The 17,638-nt window shown below is 35.7% G+C and overlaps 1 protein-coding gene across 2 annotated transcripts in view; it reads right to left on the bottom strand.

Annotated features, from left to right (window-relative positions):
- The window catches only part of LOC126457738 (MOXD1 homolog 1-like), a 175,655-nt gene that overhangs the window by 40,069 nt on the left and 117,948 nt on the right, over nucleotides 1–17,638 (bottom strand). For both annotated transcript variants that reach the window (XM_050094283.1, XM_050094284.1), the window contains exons 2-6: nucleotides 15,439–15,588; nucleotides 13,536–13,712; nucleotides 13,206–13,292; nucleotides 8,580–8,769; nucleotides 5,244–5,336 (exon numbers count right to left, since the gene is read on the bottom strand). In XM_050094283.1, the coding sequence (XP_049950240.1) occupies nucleotides 5,244–5,336; nucleotides 8,580–8,769; nucleotides 13,206–13,292; nucleotides 13,536–13,712; nucleotides 15,439–15,588 (697 nt within the window). The remainder of the gene's footprint in view (nucleotides 1–5,243; nucleotides 5,337–8,579; nucleotides 8,770–13,205; nucleotides 13,293–13,535; nucleotides 13,713–15,438; nucleotides 15,589–17,638) is intronic.

Raw genomic sequence — 17,638 nt, forward strand, 5'->3', positions numbered from 1 at the left:
CTGTGACAATACATATACAGGCCATTATGTTGCACTGTTACTTTTGCAATAACATGCACTGAATTGCCCATTCTAAAATACTTTGAGCTTTCACAGAACTGTACTCCAGTGTCAGTCTCACCATACAGTGCCATCTATTCAGTCTTATAGAGCAGGCATGCCTCCAACATGTGTATTCTTGGATGATGGGTGTGTCCTTTAATGGTCCCACCATCATTTGTGCACTATCAATAGGAATTTCTGAGCATTGGTATTAAATAAATAGCACTTTATCTGGGCACTCTTTTACATCTACTGGTCCAAACCAATACCTCTTTGTCGAAGTCACTTAAATCAGAAGGTTTCATCACTCTTTGCACACTGAATAAGCAAATGATTCTGTTCTATCCGTAACAACTAGTATTTGCTTCATATCATGTCGCATACCTTTTATATGACCTGTATGGGTCATCTCACAGGAGGAAGCTAATCACTGTGCCCTTGCTAAAATGCAGTGGCAGCTGCTGTGCAAGAGCACAAGAGCATGTGAACACCCTAACTTCGGACATTTGCAGATTTATTCATTATTTTTCTCTGAATGTTGTTAAACGTAACGTAGATGCAGTAATCTGAAATATACGGCACTTAAATCTACCATGCTGTGCTGCACAGTTACTCCTCTAGACTACATGAAACTTGGCATCAGGATCGCAAGCACACCTTCAGTTGTGCATGTTTTAAGGCACTTTTGCGCATGCGCTACTGGCATAATGTAATTGCCTTATGGGTCAAATATATACGGATTTGATAAACTATGTGCACAGTTCGCAAGACGTATATCCCCGTTTGCTTGGCATAAATGCCACTAGATGATAGCACATTCCTCAGGTACACCAATTCACTCATTATATCATAAAATTAGATCAGACATCAGTGTACATCATAGATGGAAAAACCAACATCTATTTTGTGGATTTCTGAATGTGTTATAGTATATTTAACTTGTGGATTTTATTATATATTGTTTCTCAACAATGAAAAGGATAAAAACCTTTCTTTGAAATACAATTATGGAGAATAGGCTCTTGGCACTGGCAATGCTTGCAGTTGAGAGAGAGATTGGAATGATACTAAATACTTCAATCATAGTATGATCGCAACATTTGCACAATTTAAAAATAGATGAATGGCTTTTCTTTATAAATGTGCAGTGTTAATCATGCTGCAGTATAGCTTCCTCTATTTAAGGTGTACCTACAGTGCAGCGTAACATGTGTTAACGTTAACTTTTATGTGGACTAGAGGGAAGGACAGGATATTTCATAAGGGGAAATTATGTTATTTTCCTGCCTCATAAAATGAGACTTGGTGAGAGATAATACTTTAGCAATACAATGTTAATATTTGGCTGATGAGACAGAGTAGCAAAAGCTTCACATTATGTCATTCTTGCCCTAAACTGTACTTTACTGTGTACAAAACAACAAAACTCCACAAAACCAATTCTTTCTTTTGTCAGAGAAGTTACACTATTATTATTATTATTGACTTTTTTTCTCAGACTTAAGTCTGGTTAAAAATGGAACGTGACGCGGACCTTGGTCAAGCGTGACTTCCTTGTAACTGTATGGTATATGTTATATTGCATTTAGGAACTTTCGGGTAATTGAACATGTATCAATAATTACAGATTTTTGTAGTTGTATATATATGTTTGGATGTAGTTGTATTGCATTGATGTACTGGTGAATATTGTGAGGTATGACTCCTGTAGTTGATAGTATAATTGGGATAATGTCGACTTTATCCTGATGCCACATGTCCTTGACTTCCTCAGCCAGTTGGATGTATTTTTCAATTTTTTCTCCTGTTTTCTTCTGTATATTTGTTGTGTTGGGTATGGATATTTCAATTAGTTGTGTTAATTTCTTCTTTTTATTGGTGAGTATGATGTCAGGTTTGTTATGTGGTGTTGTTTTATCTGTTATAATCGTTCTGTTCCAGTATAATTTGTATTCATCATTCTCCAGTACATTTTGTGGTGTGTACTTGTATGTGGGAACGTGTTGTTTTATTAGTTTATGTTTTATGGCAAGTTGTTGATGTATTATTTTTGCTACATTGTCATGTCTTCTGGGGTATTCTGTATTTGCTAGTATTGTACATCCGCTTGTGATGTGATCTACTGTTTCTATTTGTTGTTTGCAAAGTCTGCATTTATCTGTTGTGGTATTGGGATCTTTAATAATATGCTTGCTGTAATATCTGGTATTTATTGTTTGATCCTGTATTGCGATCATGAATCCTTCCGTCTCACTGTATATATTGCCGTTTCTTAGCCATGTGTTGGATGCGTCTTGATCTATGTGTGGCTGTGTTAGATGATACGGGTGCTTGCCGTGTAGTGTTTTCTTTTTCCAATTTACTTTCTTTGTATCTGTTGATGTTATGCGATCTAAAGGGTTGTAGAAGTGGTTATGAAATCGCAATGGTGTAGCTGATGTATTTATATGAGTGATTGCTTTGTGTATTTTGCTAGTTTCTGCTCGTTCTAGAAAGAATTTTCTTAAATTGTCTACCTGTCCATAATGTAGGTTTTTTATATCTATAAATCCCCTTCCACCTTCCTTTCTGCTTAATGTGACTCTTTCTGTTGCTGAATGTATGTGATGTATTCTATATTTGTGGCATTGTGATCGTGTAAGTGTATTGAGTGCTTCTAGGTCTGTGTCACTCCATTTCACTACTCCAAATGAGTAGGTCAATACTGGTATAGCATAAGTATTTATAGCTTTTGTCTTGTTTCTTGCTGTCAATTCTGTTTTCAGTATTTTTGTTAGTCTTTGTCTATATTTTTCTTTTAGTTCTTCTTTAATATTTGTATTATCTATTCCTATTTTTTGTCTGTATCCTAGGTATTTATAGGCATCTGTTTTTTCCATCGCTTCTATGCAGTCGATGTGGTTATCCAATATGTAATCTTCGTGTTTAGTGTGTTTGCCCTTGACTATTATTATTATTATTATTATTATTATTATTATTATTTTAAGTAGCTGCAGTTGTATAAAATTGTTCAAATCATAACTGTTATACTGCATATGATATTTCACACTTCCATCCCAATTTTAATGTAAACATTTGTGAACACCAAAAATGTATACTAACGAGCTGCCATGGTCAGAATGTTTGGCAGAAGTACAATTAATGATACATAGAAGAGGGGAATAAACGAGTTCATACCAACAGCAGGACACAATAAGACAAATTCTGCTGAAAGATTAAAGAGAGTACTGTTCCAAAAAGGTTATTGCTGCAAAGGTTATGTTAAAGTAACTCAGGAATGAAAATGTATTATTACTTTTCCTATCCATGGCTAACAGCATTTCTACGAAAATACTTTTCTCCCTTCACCTTTTCTTTTCCTTCACCCTTCTTCCTTCCCCTTCAACCCTTCTGGCAGAAGAAGGAACCACTGGCTCCAAAAACTTACCCATTACAACAGTCTTTTATGTGTGTCTTCTGCCACCACTTGGTAAGTAGATTTTTTAATCCATCAAATTAAATAATTTTGTCAATAATTGATTGTTTTCTTTGTTGTACCAAAATATTAAGATATACAAGGTGAGTTATGTAAGATACGATACCCCTTTTATTTCTTAAATGGTTCCAAACACTAAAATGAGGTCTTCCACAATTGATAGTATGCTGAAACACATGCAGCAAGAGATGACTTTGCTACTAAGATAAAAACTCATCTCCTTTATGACACAGAGACAGGGTCAGCCACAATTTTTTTATGTGGAACTATGACATATGCTAGCTTCTTGTGTATCAGATGGGGCTTCTGAAAATTGTTTCAAATGTATGTACATTTCCAGGTTTCTGTGGAAACAACTACAGTTTTGTCAGGCAGTTTTCCATTTAACCCTCCCCGTCACTACTTACTTGTCAAAGCCCAAACAGAAACATTCACAATGATAAACAGTCCTATTCACAGAAAAATAGAAACTACAGTAATCACTTTCATAGATTTGAAAATAATAATAATAATAATAATAATAATAATAATAATAATAATAATAATAATAATAACAATAACAATAATACCTGACGTGTCTTTGCCTGAAGGCTTCTTAAAGGTAAAACACCTGCTGTCAAAAATGCATCTATAGATACAACAAACATTGTAATTAGATGGAATACACTTTAAATAAACTAAACATCTTAAACAGAATGACTGACAACAGGGCATCCACAAAATTAATACTTTTTTTAATGAATTGTAGTTTCACACTTTACTTAAGCATTTGCTCAAATTGTTTACAATTATCTGCAAAGCACATTAGCATTCGCCATTCGGGAGATAGATGAAAGTACTTTAGATGATATACCACAGCATGCTGTAGCAAAACAACAGCACATATCATCTGGTACTGTGGGGGCTTCATGATAGACTACATCTTTCAGTACTCCCCACAGAAGGAAATCACGAGGAGTCTAATTAGGGGACATGGTTAGCCACTGTAGTGCACCATTCCTTCCTATCCAATGGCCAGGAAACTTTTCATTTGATATTTGTGGTACAACACTGGAAGAGTGAGGGGAGCAACAATCATGTAGGAACTACATACACCATATCTTATCCAGTGGTACTTCTTCTAGAAGAAGAGGTGGAATGCTAATAAGAAAGTGCATATTGGTTTCCATTTAATTCCCCTGGGATGAAGTAAGGCCCACAATGGAATTTCCTCTGATGCCACAACACATGTTTACACTTCACACAATGAAAGGAGTCACATGTTCCATTGGAACAATAAACTTGGTAGTGCATCTAAGAATTACAACTCAATCTACAAACTAACATAATGTAATTGAGACAGTATTTGGAACAATACATGTAAGAAACTTTTTTCATGTAATGCTAGTAAGTTCTGTTTCTGTGTTTCCAGTGATTAATGTGATTACGAAGCAAAATCGAAAATTATCTCTAACATGGAAATAAGGCATTTCTGGACTTGTGTTCATATAACACATTTTATTCCTCTACGTGTGAGGAATGTTTCCTGAAAGTATGGCCATACCTTTTTGTTACAACCTTTCTAGGCATCATTTGTTATTCATTATAATCTAAACCATGAAGAATAAAATTTAATTTTATCTATTACACATGTTAAGCCAAACTCTTGTGACTGAATAAACTGAAATGGTAAAAGTCATCACTAGCAAATGATAAATTTATAGTTTTATTTGTTTTATATACTAACCTGTATGGAATGACGGGTTGTCATAGTGGACCTCAAGCATAAAATAAGAAGAATCAGAAAGTGGCAAACCAACATGTTGTGGTAGTAGCTCTCCTAAAAAAAATAAAGGTGTTTAATTGTAATTTTGAAACAAAGTAACAACAGAAAAACAAGGCATGTAATCAGGAAACATCACTAACACTGATTTTGGAAAATACTTCATGCTTGATGAAAAGCTTTCAGGTTAGCCACCAAGTGATAACGTTGAAAAACCATGACGTTTCTACATATATCACAATCATCATCTAATGACAAAATTGTCAGGACACTGTGAATGTCCTCTTCCCACATCATTTAGGGTAAATGCCAGAAAGATTCTTAAACAATGTCATAGCTGGTCATCTGTTCTATCCTCATTAAACACATATTTAAGTATTTATATCTTTTTAAATATGACCAAGCTCTTCCGTACATTAAACTGACAAGTCCAGTTTCATACTAAAAGTCATAAGTGGAGAAATAAATTAATTTTGTAATTACTAACAGTCTCATATAAAACTAACAGACTCAAATACATCGAAAGATAAACCCTGCTATATTTTTCTTTAGAAGTACTTGAGGCTCAAATTTAAGCAGGCCATTTTTAAAATTATTATTTTCTGCTGTCTGTTTTATGTGTAATGCTCTGTCATCTTGAATTTGCCTATAGCTTGAGGCTGAAGCTGAATATCAGTCGAAGTACAAAATGTGTGCCAGTCAACTATTTTAAACTGAAAACCATTTCAAATGGGTATCTTCTCCAACAGAATATTGCATGGATGTACCATATTTACCTGAGTATATGATGATCCTGGATATAGATGACACCCTTTTTTTTAATAATCTCCTTGAGAAAAATGTATTTTTTAATATATTCTAACTAATTAAAATTACAAACTTTTATTGAAATAACTTGTCTACCTAAGAAGTTACCATTACACCTATCCTAAACTCATCTCTTTTATTTGATGTCTACGGTTGAAACTACAAGAAGAAATAATATAAACAAAAAGAAATTGTTTACATTAATTTTTATCTTCACTGCCTCTTTTGCTTAGCCTGTCCTCTGTGGCACCATTACTTTTAACTATCATCATTGTCATCATCCTAACAGGGCAGCTGTGAAACTTATATCTTCATTGTCATAAATATTTGGCTATTTCTTTTGAAAATATTACGATTTAGTTTTTTTACCACATAGAGAATTTTGCTTCTACTCTGAAGTGAGAATGTTATGTCCTTTGCTACCAAAACATATCAACTGCCCACTGCTCTCTCATTGGCGGTGTAGGGCCAGCAGCTGACACACTCCCTATCATTTGTGTCACCCCTTACAGTGGGCATCGACAAAGTTACTTCATGAAACACACAAGTACGCCACCGTCCCCAGTCTAGACTTTTAGCATCTCCTGAAGGAATGTATGCTATTGTTGAATATTTGGCCTATTTTAAAGACATTTCAATTCCAAGTACTAATGGATTCAGGCAAATTGCAGTTTAAACTTAGTACACAGAATACATTTTTGGGTTCAAGCAGATTGCAGTCTAAACTTGGTGCATGTTTGTAAAAAGCCAAAGTACACAGTATACATTTCCACAGTTGGTTGCATGACAAAATTTGCTGCCCACTCACCACTCCCCTCCCCACACTCATCACAGTTCTCAGCCAAGCTAGGTCACTGTTCCTCCACCAACTTTCCGTGGTGCTGTGCTTGAGCAACAGTGAAATATGTATGACAATATCTTCTTGGGTGCAGGTCATACGTAACAGCAGCAGCTAATATGTAAATAAAGGATCACAATCATGATGCAGTCCAATTTTCAAACTTTTGCTCATCCCACACTCTAGTGCCGTCTGTTAGTACTATCTCCACAATGGGTCTTTCTGGTATAATCTATTCTTGCAATATCAACTGCAGTCAGTTTAATGCGATACGTTTCATTTTTTAGACACTTAGTTCTGGATTAATAGTCTTTTTCGTTTCAACTGAATGTCACCTTTTTGTTCTAAAGCTGATTAAAAGCTGGTAACACTTTCTTTCATTATTCTAATACGTGAACAGCTACTGAATTTTCATTTGCAACACACTTCTTAAATCATTAGTTTCTCGTAACCAAATAAAACACTGATTTGAGATAAGAATTGAGTAACAGTTTTTGAAGAACAAGATTTTCACCTTTGAATGTTACCTTTACTTAAAAAGCAGCATAAATGTATATATACAGTAGCCACACACGTATGAGAAATTCTACTACAAACCTATTCAAACACAACAAAATCTGTAAGTTGATAGAATTTAATGCTACTTCCTCCTGTGTTCCACAAAACTGTCAATGTTTTGAGTAGAGTATTAGATTGTTGTAATGCCTAGTTCACAGTTTCTTACATATCCATCCACTGCACTAGTGCTGTGAGTCAAATGTCACGTGATTGATCAAACAAGATCGACACAATATCAAGCACTTCTGCGTATCAGGAAAACTCAGGCCTATTCAAACAGAAGTATTGTCTGCTAAGCTCTACCCTTCAGAAATCTTCAAAATAAATTTTTATGAAACCTCAATAGACAAGGCTTCATCTTTCAAAGTAAGACGACCCTATATTAAACTATTAAACAATGTAAAAACGTTTACTCTAGCAACAACAATTTTATGTGCGAATTTAGATTGACCCTGTATTTTTCAGTTGATGAATTTGGGAAAAACCCTTGTCTTATAATCGGGTAGATAAGGTATTTGATTTATATGCAACAATGATAGTCCCAAAGGAACGCTGTCTCCATAGTGTTGTCACATCCTTTGTAGTAATGTCTTTCTCACGATGACATCACAATAATTTGTTATCAAAACCACAATGATACACAAATCACATTATGTTAGAAGGCACCTCTGCACATACAGAGAGGATGACGGAAGTGTGGAGGGGATGCAGTTGGCTTGCACATAACAGGACTAAGGAGGTAAACACTTTCTACACTGCCAAGCCATACAAAGTATAGACAGTACTGAATGAAACTGCTTTGGCACTGAAGTATGACCACCGAGATCTGGAGGAGAACATTTATCACTGTCCATTGGTGTTCACAGCTTCACAGCAAGGCATGCCCAGGAAGAATGAATGTTATTTTCTGCTAGGTGTTGATAGTTGGGAATCTCCAGAATGGTTTAAAAGTGGGCCACATTCCAATGTGATATGCTTTATTACTACTGGTGGAATGTAATTACAAATCAGTAGTAGTTGGTTTAGCATGGTTAAGTATAATTACAAATATAGAAAAATGAACAGTTTTACTGCAGCTTAATCAACACCATCTGTACCTGTTGATCCTATTGCCCATGTTACAATTGGTGTAAGGCAGTGTTCCCACGGACGAGGCATTTCAGGTCCATAACATGGAGCACCCTTCTGGTGGACATATGCATCCAAATTTCCAGCCTTAACTCCACACTCATATAAAAGCATATGATGCACCAAATGCTCAGTACCAGGAGTCAGAATAGGTTCATACTGAAACAGTAATTGTAAATCAGTTAGACACATTTGAAAAATCTCAAGGCACACAATATTTCTTACTTGAGAACAAAGTGTTTACATATTAATGCAGTCAGTACACTAAAGTTTTTTGTTCACACTTTAGATGCTGTCTGAATCTTAATTAACTCCCGCATCTTTTCCCATAACTTATATTTCTTGCAAACTACTTACCAGGGAACTACATCTGCATTTGGTTTCCTATACTAGCACTTATTGTGTGCTACAGCATATCAGAGGGATATATATCTGTACGTACTATGCATACCCTTTGATATCTTGAGATAATGAAGGACAGAAATACAAAAAAAAACTGACACATTCAAACAGATACATGTACTGCAGAATGTTTTTATCCCCCATATTATTCAATATGTACATTAAGTGAGTAGTAAAGGAAACTGAGAAGATATTTGGGAAGTGAATTAAAGCTCTAGAAGAAGAAATAAAAATGTATTGTTTGTCAAAAACAGTTAAGTTACATCAGACAGCAAAAGACTTCTAGGAAGATCAGTTGAAGAAAATGGGTAATGTCTTAAAAAGAGGTTATAAAAAATAGCAACAAAAGTAAAACAATGTTAATGGAGTGTAGTTGGATTAAATCAGGTGATTCTGACAGAATTAGATTAAGAAATGAGACAATAAATTAGCTTTCCTATTTGGGGAGAAAAATGAACTGCATGACAAAACAAGTTAAGCACACAGAAGGGGAAGAGGAAACAAAATGAAATTTCAGGGGTTGAGAGGTTAGGTGATGCTATTTCAGTGATTGCAAAATTAAGTGAAATTTACAAAGAACTTGGCAGTATGAGCCCATTGTCTGCATGAAGTGACAACCCCTCTGGTCTGGATGCATGCACGGATTTGGGTGGTAACACAGTAACGCAGTGTTGTAACGCCATTGTATCCTCTACTGAGGCAAGTTGGTCCATAACCATTGATATTGTCGATACCGTAATTTATGGACAATAAGAGACACTATTTTCTTCGAAAAATTGCATCCAAAATTCAGGTGAGTCTTGTAGTCAAAACTGATATAAAAATGTCCAGTGCTTGATTTAAAATTCCTGCTAGTGTTAAAAATGGCTATATATTCAATGCCATGTGAAACCTATCCATATCTGTCAACAATGAATTCAACTGGCAGCGTCAGTGCACTGATGTGACGAACATGAGTTGCTAACACTGCCTGCCTCCCACTCCGTCATCACAAATCCCCCACTGTCTAGCCTATCATGTTTCACTGCAGTCTACGGTACCAGTGAACTTGAACTGAAAGTGATTTGAGTTATTGGTAACATTACAATATTTCTGTTAGCAGGTAGTTTCGTAGAGGAAAAAATAAAAGGTATTCGTATGGTGTGAGCTGTAAATTGAACGTAACAGCATATGCAGCAGAACATGGAAACAGAGCAGATGAATGGCATTTTGGCCCTCCACCAACTGAAAAAACCATTTGTGATTGGTGGGCCAGCAAAGAAGAACTGAAAAAAATGAAGACTAAATGTACAAATAGAGGACTGAAGGCAAAGTGGCCAAAACTAGATGATGATTTTCAGGGATTTTAAGAGTCACTTTGCTTTTATAAACTAAGAGTTTTTTAGCCTGGCTTTGTAATCGAATAATAAAAATGGTAAAAATGTTAATTAAAAAACTGTTTACAAATTAAGGTGAATCTTATAGTCCGTAGCATCATAGTCTGTAAAATACAGACTGGCACTGAGATGGAGTTCATGTCCAAGCTGGCCCCACACGTTCTATCAAGGACAGATGTGGGGCATTTGCTGGTCATAAGACTACTTCAGCATCATGCAAGTAGTTCATAGAGGCTTGTGCCATGAGCAGACATGGACTGTACTGTTGGAAAGTGGCACAAGATATGGCTGCACAAGTGGTAACACATTAAGATGCAGCATGTCCCTGACTTACTGTCAGGAGTTCCTTCAATCACTACGGGCCATGTAGCCGATGGGTCCTGTACCGTGGAACCAAGACTAACACTGCTGGGCATCTCTAAAACAGTGGAAGGATATGCTCCCTCATCAAATCACCACCATACTCGCTGACGAAGATCATCTGGTGTAGTGCAAACTGCAGTTCGTCGTTGAACACAATGTAACATCATCAGTAGTCCATTTTCCCAGTCATAGCACCACTCCAAACCCAGATATTTGTATTATTGTGTTAACACAGCCTACACATAGAACAGTAATTATATAGTCTGGCTGCTCTTAGTTTCTGATCAGTGTGGTGGGATGACACAGAATGCTGCAGGGAACACTGTTCTTAGATGGGAGGTTCATAAATAAAGGGGATACAATGTACTTGGTGCATAATGGGTGATCTTCCCTTGTGGTGGTCAGATATCGTCAACCGTAACCTTGATTATGAGTACACCTGCCATCACTTTCCCATGCAGTCTAACATCGATCAACTCTCACCTCTGAATACTCCACAAATCTGGATATTGTATGATTCAACAAGCCACAAAAAGGAGACTCCTTTCAAACTCTGCCACTGATGATAATGCTGTCTCAAATGAGTATGCAGCATATTCATGTCCTTTACTGTAGCCATTCAACATCTGATGCTGTTAATCCCACTTATGTACCCTTACATGCCTGGTAACAACACCAATAATGAACAACACTAATGCTCTGTGGTGGTCACTATCTGTCACAGATAATTGTAACTCTAATCATTTACATATCTGTCAATGAGGTGTACAGGTATGTGTATGAAGTTACATTGACATCCAACCATGTCTTCTGCATGCTTAACTTTTTTGTCAGGCAGTGTAACCAACATTGGCTGAAGTACAGAGGGAGATTGGCAATAGAAAGAAAAGCAATGCTGAAAGAGAGAGTATTTTAACACCTAATTTAAATTTAAGTGTTAAGAAATATTTTCGGAAAGCATTTGTCTGTAATATAGAGTTACGTGGCAGTGAAACACGCATAATAAAGAGTATGAATTGGATTGGTAAGAAAAGAAGTTGACTGCACAATTTGAATAAAAAAAGGACTGGTTGACAGGCCACATTCTGAGGTATCAAGACCAGATGATCTGATAACGGAGGTCAGTTTTGGGGGGTAAAAATAATAGAGGTAGCCTAAGGTTTGACTACAGCAAGCAGGTTCAAGTGTCACTAGTCTTTGTACTGAAGATAACAGCAGCAGCAGCAGCAGCAACAACAACAGTAAAATCAAAATTTTTGAGATCTGGTAATAAGGCTTTTGAAAATGCTAATTCTGAAATATTTATGTTATTACAAATAATTCAGTCATGTATAACACAGCTTTCAATTTTAAGTGTTTTAAGTGTTATTGCTCATTAACACTAATGGTTTTATTTGTGTGTGGTTATTGCATATATTTCTCGGTTTATTCTGGCCGTTTAAACACATGCATATCTAAGTTTTTTGATACTGAAATTCCAAATATCTATTTCCACTAAAAAGTGGAGTGTCCATTTCTGTGGTGATACACAGCTTTCTTCATATATACCATTTTTTAATAAGTTACTGGGAGATGAAGGAGATATCTTTGTAAGTGACTGGCTGTTGTAGAATCAAATCTTATACAACATTTCATTTATTTTGTCTTTCTACATACCAGTAATACACTGGATCCAAGTATCTGAGATAGGGCAAATTAATTTTATTGCCTAATAAATAAACTAAAGTTGAATATGATGCCCCATGATTTTGGAAGAAATGTCAGATTCAGAAGTACTGGGATGGACATTCAAAAAAGAATTAAAACTTATTTTGGAAGTTTATGTAACTGATGGCCAAGCAAAAATTGTCTGCATGAGGTATCAATGTGATTATGTTGTGTAGTGTCATAAACATGTTTTCATCAACATTACCTATAACAATAATTTGCAGATTTTGGTTTTCCCACATAGATGAAACAATGATAGTAGAGTACCCAGCTGTGGGAATTAGCTATGACTTATTGGCTACAAACTGAAAGAAATCCATTGGAAAAATGCGATTTCATGAAATTTTTACCACTACAATGTGTCAAAACTCCACAAGTATTTTGATCTGACAATATTGGAGCATATGTATACCTCCCACTTATAACCATAAAGGATCATGGAATATCTGTTGTGTGAAGTTCTGTCCATGACAATGGCAAAAAAAAAATTTAATAATATAGCCCTGTAAATGAATTTAATCTATTCTGACTTAAAGATGTAACTCTTATACAACGCATATTATCTCACAATATTCTTGTAACTATGGATGGCAGAAGGTAGATAGAAATACACCAGAAAGTTGTAAATATTGTGGCATAATCAGCAGCTAGGGTCTGAAGAATATAGACAGTTATTTGCTTAGTACAATGGAGAGAGAAAGAAAAAAAAAAAAGGCAGACACACACTGAAAACAGCTGCATACTCACTCCAATAATATGATGCTTAGTTCTGACTGGTGGAGCTTTAAATATCTTGCACTGGTATATGGTATCCATGTTGTCTGGTATAATGAACTGAAAAACAATTTCATATTATCACTACCATTAGGCATTAAATACAAACATATTAATGGAGCCAATACTGTTTTAAAAATAATTATGAAGACATGCAGACTAATTTTTTACTCTATGTTAATAAATGCAACTTTTTGTAATATTAGTGAAAAAATGCTTTCAAAATTATTTAAATACCAGAAAGGAAAGCAACAAACATTTTCTTCAAATTATGGAAAAATGTTGCCCCTAAAAATTTCTTACATCTCTGAGAGTGACATCCCACTGTTGTGCATTAGGTCGTGGCAGCTCTGGTGGTACAATGAGATGCAAGCTACGAGTACCTCTGTTGGCTTTGTGACCTTGCAATCTGATTAACTTTCCTTCCACCATTTGGGGAGCCTCTTCATGCAGTGACCATATTACTCTTACTGTGTCACTCTACAATAAAAGATACAGTAGTCAATATCAATAAAGTAATTTATACTGTAATTATAGTAAGTACAATTTAATGCAAGAAGGATATAAGGAACTTCGCAGTATCAAACAAACAACATTATGTTGTAAAAAGCATACAGAACTTTAAATAGCCTCTTCAGTGTTTGTCTAGCAAAAATAACTTGTGACTCAGTAAAGATGTGTAGTTTGCATTATTATTTGCATGAAAGAGGACATGACAGTCATATCCAGTATCTGTCGAATATAACAAAATACAAATTGTATATTGCAGTCCTCTTTGACACTGATGTTTAAGGTTACGAATAATAATGCCACTGATTAATACTCTGCATGTTGTTTATCAGTCCTGTACAACATCTTCACAACACACATACACTGTACAAATAACTTATTTCAACTAGATCATGCTGGAAATTTATGTCACTAGAAACTCAGTAAAATTATGAAAACACAATAAAATATTCTGTTTACACTGGCTCACATATAAGAAAAAAATGCTGCGCCATGACACCCTTTGCATTTGCGAAGCATAAGCTTCATGATGTCTGTGACTATGGGGGGAAAAAACCGTAGTTTTCAGGCCAACACAGCCACACTGTCAAAACAATGAGTGAATAGATGTTTAACTGTCCTCTTAGTTGTGTCCACTCTAGTTAATATTGACACTGTGAGGATCACACAGGTCCTCTACTGTCAATATTCAAACATCACAGTCATGTACTCTCCAATTGTAGGCCTTTAAAGCTAGTTAATAAATCTGTGTTTTAAATAGTGGTAAATTAACTTCTTGTCTCCCCTCTCTTATTAGAAAATAAAATCTGATGCATGGTAAATAAATAGTATGACCTGACTTCTCCATTGAGTTCCTGTTTAATGAACATATGGGAAAATTGAGGTTATCTCCAGTTTCCTCTCATCTAAGTCGAAATCTGGAAGTTTCTGTTATCTAGTGATCATAGCTTATATTAGGGGCAAACAATTACCCATCTTCACATCCATATAAAATCCAAAGTGATAAACTTTCGAACACTCTCTCCAGAAATTTACAAAATGAAATTCAGAATCTATTTTTCCTCTCTGTGGCAGAATAATAAGTAAAGTAGTAAAACTACGTTCATCTTCAGTCTTTAATAGATTTTAAATATGAAATTAAGTATTTTTAGCTTTTAATGACTTTCCCGGATATATTTTGCATTTGAATCCCTTTCCTTACAGTCCTCCCAGCTCAGTTAAATTGTTGTCTTGCTTTTAAGCCATAGTATCTTTGGGCTCTCTCAGTAACTTTATAATGTTTCTTGTTCAACCAGAAATCATTTCTACTTTACATTATCAAGCACATATCCATATTCTCATATTCTGGATTTACAGTGAAACAGTAAGGGTCCCTCACTACACTCAGCAATATGTATACTAATACCACATAGATAAACTGCTCATTTAAAATAAAATACAAATATAATTTAAAGCTAAATCTGAAATCTAGGTGTTTACTCTAATGTAGAGGATCTAAAAACAAGCCTGTGTATCTTCAGATATGAAGGTGATGAGTAGTCCTATCCCCAGACAAGTACAATAATTTGATATAGGCAACCTGTCACTATTACCTAATTTTCTACATTATACTTAAGAATGTATTGAACACTTTGTATGAAGATTCCTAACAGCCAATGCCTATGTCATATGAAAACCATTAAGAAGAAATACATACCCCCAGGATCATATCATCCTTATCACAAGTGTCAAGCCTGCGGCGATAGCGGACTGTGGAGTGCGTGTCATTTCTGCTGCCACCCACCAAATAGTAGTCCTGTGAAGAGTCCAGATCTGGTGCAGTGTTGCGAGATGTCCCATGTAGATCCTAGAAGAGAAAACAAGTACACAAATAAATAACAGCACTTAATCTAGAGTTATATGGCTTTTGAAGGGACTTCCAGTGAAGTTATACAAGTTGTCCCTCCATGAGATAACTGTGCAACTAGAATGGTACATTTTATGAAGAGATTACATGGACTGGGTTTACCATAGACATTGTTCTTCTGTGGTGTGGATAGCAGGTGCATTGCAGTGTTGGAGTGAAATGGTGCAACAACTGGAAACATACTCCAAAGTTGAAGTGAGCAGAACAATATAATTCTTAGGGGCAAAACTAAACTGCACAAAGATTCACAGAGAAATTTTGGCAGCATTTGGGCCAAACACTTTTTGAAGTCTCCACATAGAAATATACAGAAATACATGTTACAATATGCCCCTTTTGACTACATTTATAATAAGAATAAAGATATACTCTATCAGCACAGAGCAGTATCATGTAATTAGATTGACTTCACTCTAAAGCAAAAAGAATAGAGAATAATGGTTCTTTCTTCTGTTACTAGAGACAGAAACCCACCTCTGCAAAAGAGTTTTTTAACACACACTGCACAGAGGTCCTTGACTCAAGAGGTAGCTGGTTCGAATCCTAGGGGTGGAAAATTTTCACTACCATTAGTTGTCCAGCAAGGGGAAGGTGAGATGGTGACAAAAGTTCCTGATAGCCAGATTTTTTGCCAACATCCTGCACTAAATTCCAGGCTTCTTTACAGCATGTCATGAAGCAAAGTCATGTGACACTGTTGACAGGGGTCCATCTGATGGATAAGGATGTTAAGATCAGCAGAAACCCCTTTGTCCATCACTGTCATCATCATTATCATCATAAAATCCAAACATGACAACACCACATGATACACACATCCATCACAGTACCTATAGTTAGAACACAACTCATACACGCTGCAAGGAAAGGGGCCATTCTATATAGGGGAAGAAACCCCTTTTCGATTTGGTGAGTGAATCGATCTCTCTTGGTCTCTCAGCCAACAATGCCATAAGACTCCAGAGGTAAAACTTAAGTTTTCACACAATCTGTTTGCCACCAACATCAAATAATTTTCTTAAAAGTGTTAAGAGCATTGTCAGATGCAGCAGTTCTCTTCTTGTAGTTAAACACTAAGCGACTTACTGGATTTGATCCAATTCACCTTTTGTACCAGGACATGTTAGTGTATGGGGAAATGATGCAGCTGTTAGGGCAGCCAAAGAGTGTACAGAACACATTCTGATTTTGTGTGTAGTCCCTCTGTATACTATCATCTTATTATCGAAGACAAGTGGTAGGAGAGTATGAAGTATAAATTGCAGTCAGTGAGAGAACACCATGTAAGCCACACTGATGGAAGTAAGTAACACTCACTAGGTTATGTAATTGACATTGTGCGCTGGCACGTGGTTTCCTACTAGAGATGTATGATCCACCAATGTGTGTAACTTGTTGAATAACACTTTCAGTACACCTAAATGTGTTTCTTATACTGACACAAGAGCTACTGTCATCTTGACTGAGACCTTCCCACCATCTTAGCTGACAACAGCAACAATGTAACATGAATTTAAAATTTTGTTAACTGTCCAGCCTAAAGCTTAAGGTGTCAGCAGAGAAAGGCAATGAGCTCAAAGTGGATAATTTGACCCCTGTTTTTTTTGTTAGGTAGTCAGATATCTATGTAACAAAAAGTGTGTCATAAAGAAATTTTGGTGGTGTTTAATACATATGAATCACCAATTTGTGTCAACATAGCTAGGCATTATATCAGGAAAAGGGACATCCAAAACAGTAGATTAGTTGCATTATTTGTGCAGCAAAACTGATGATGTCTGAAGCAGGTTATAAAATGCAGACTGATTATATCCGGAAAATCTTTTTTGAAAGAAAAAAAAAATTGATAACATCTAAGTTTAAATGTTAGGAAGTCTTTTCTGAAGTTATTTACCTGAAGTGTAACCTTGTACAGAAGTGAAACATGGACAATAAACAGTTCAGACAAGAAACGAATAGAAGCTTTTGAAATGTAATGATATAGAAGAAT

The sequence above is a fragment of the Schistocerca serialis genome, chromosome 2, assembly GCF_023864345.2.
Source record: "Schistocerca serialis cubense isolate TAMUIC-IGC-003099 chromosome 2, iqSchSeri2.2, whole genome shotgun sequence".
NCBI classification, from domain to species: domain Eukaryota; kingdom Metazoa; phylum Arthropoda; class Insecta; order Orthoptera; family Acrididae; genus Schistocerca; species Schistocerca serialis.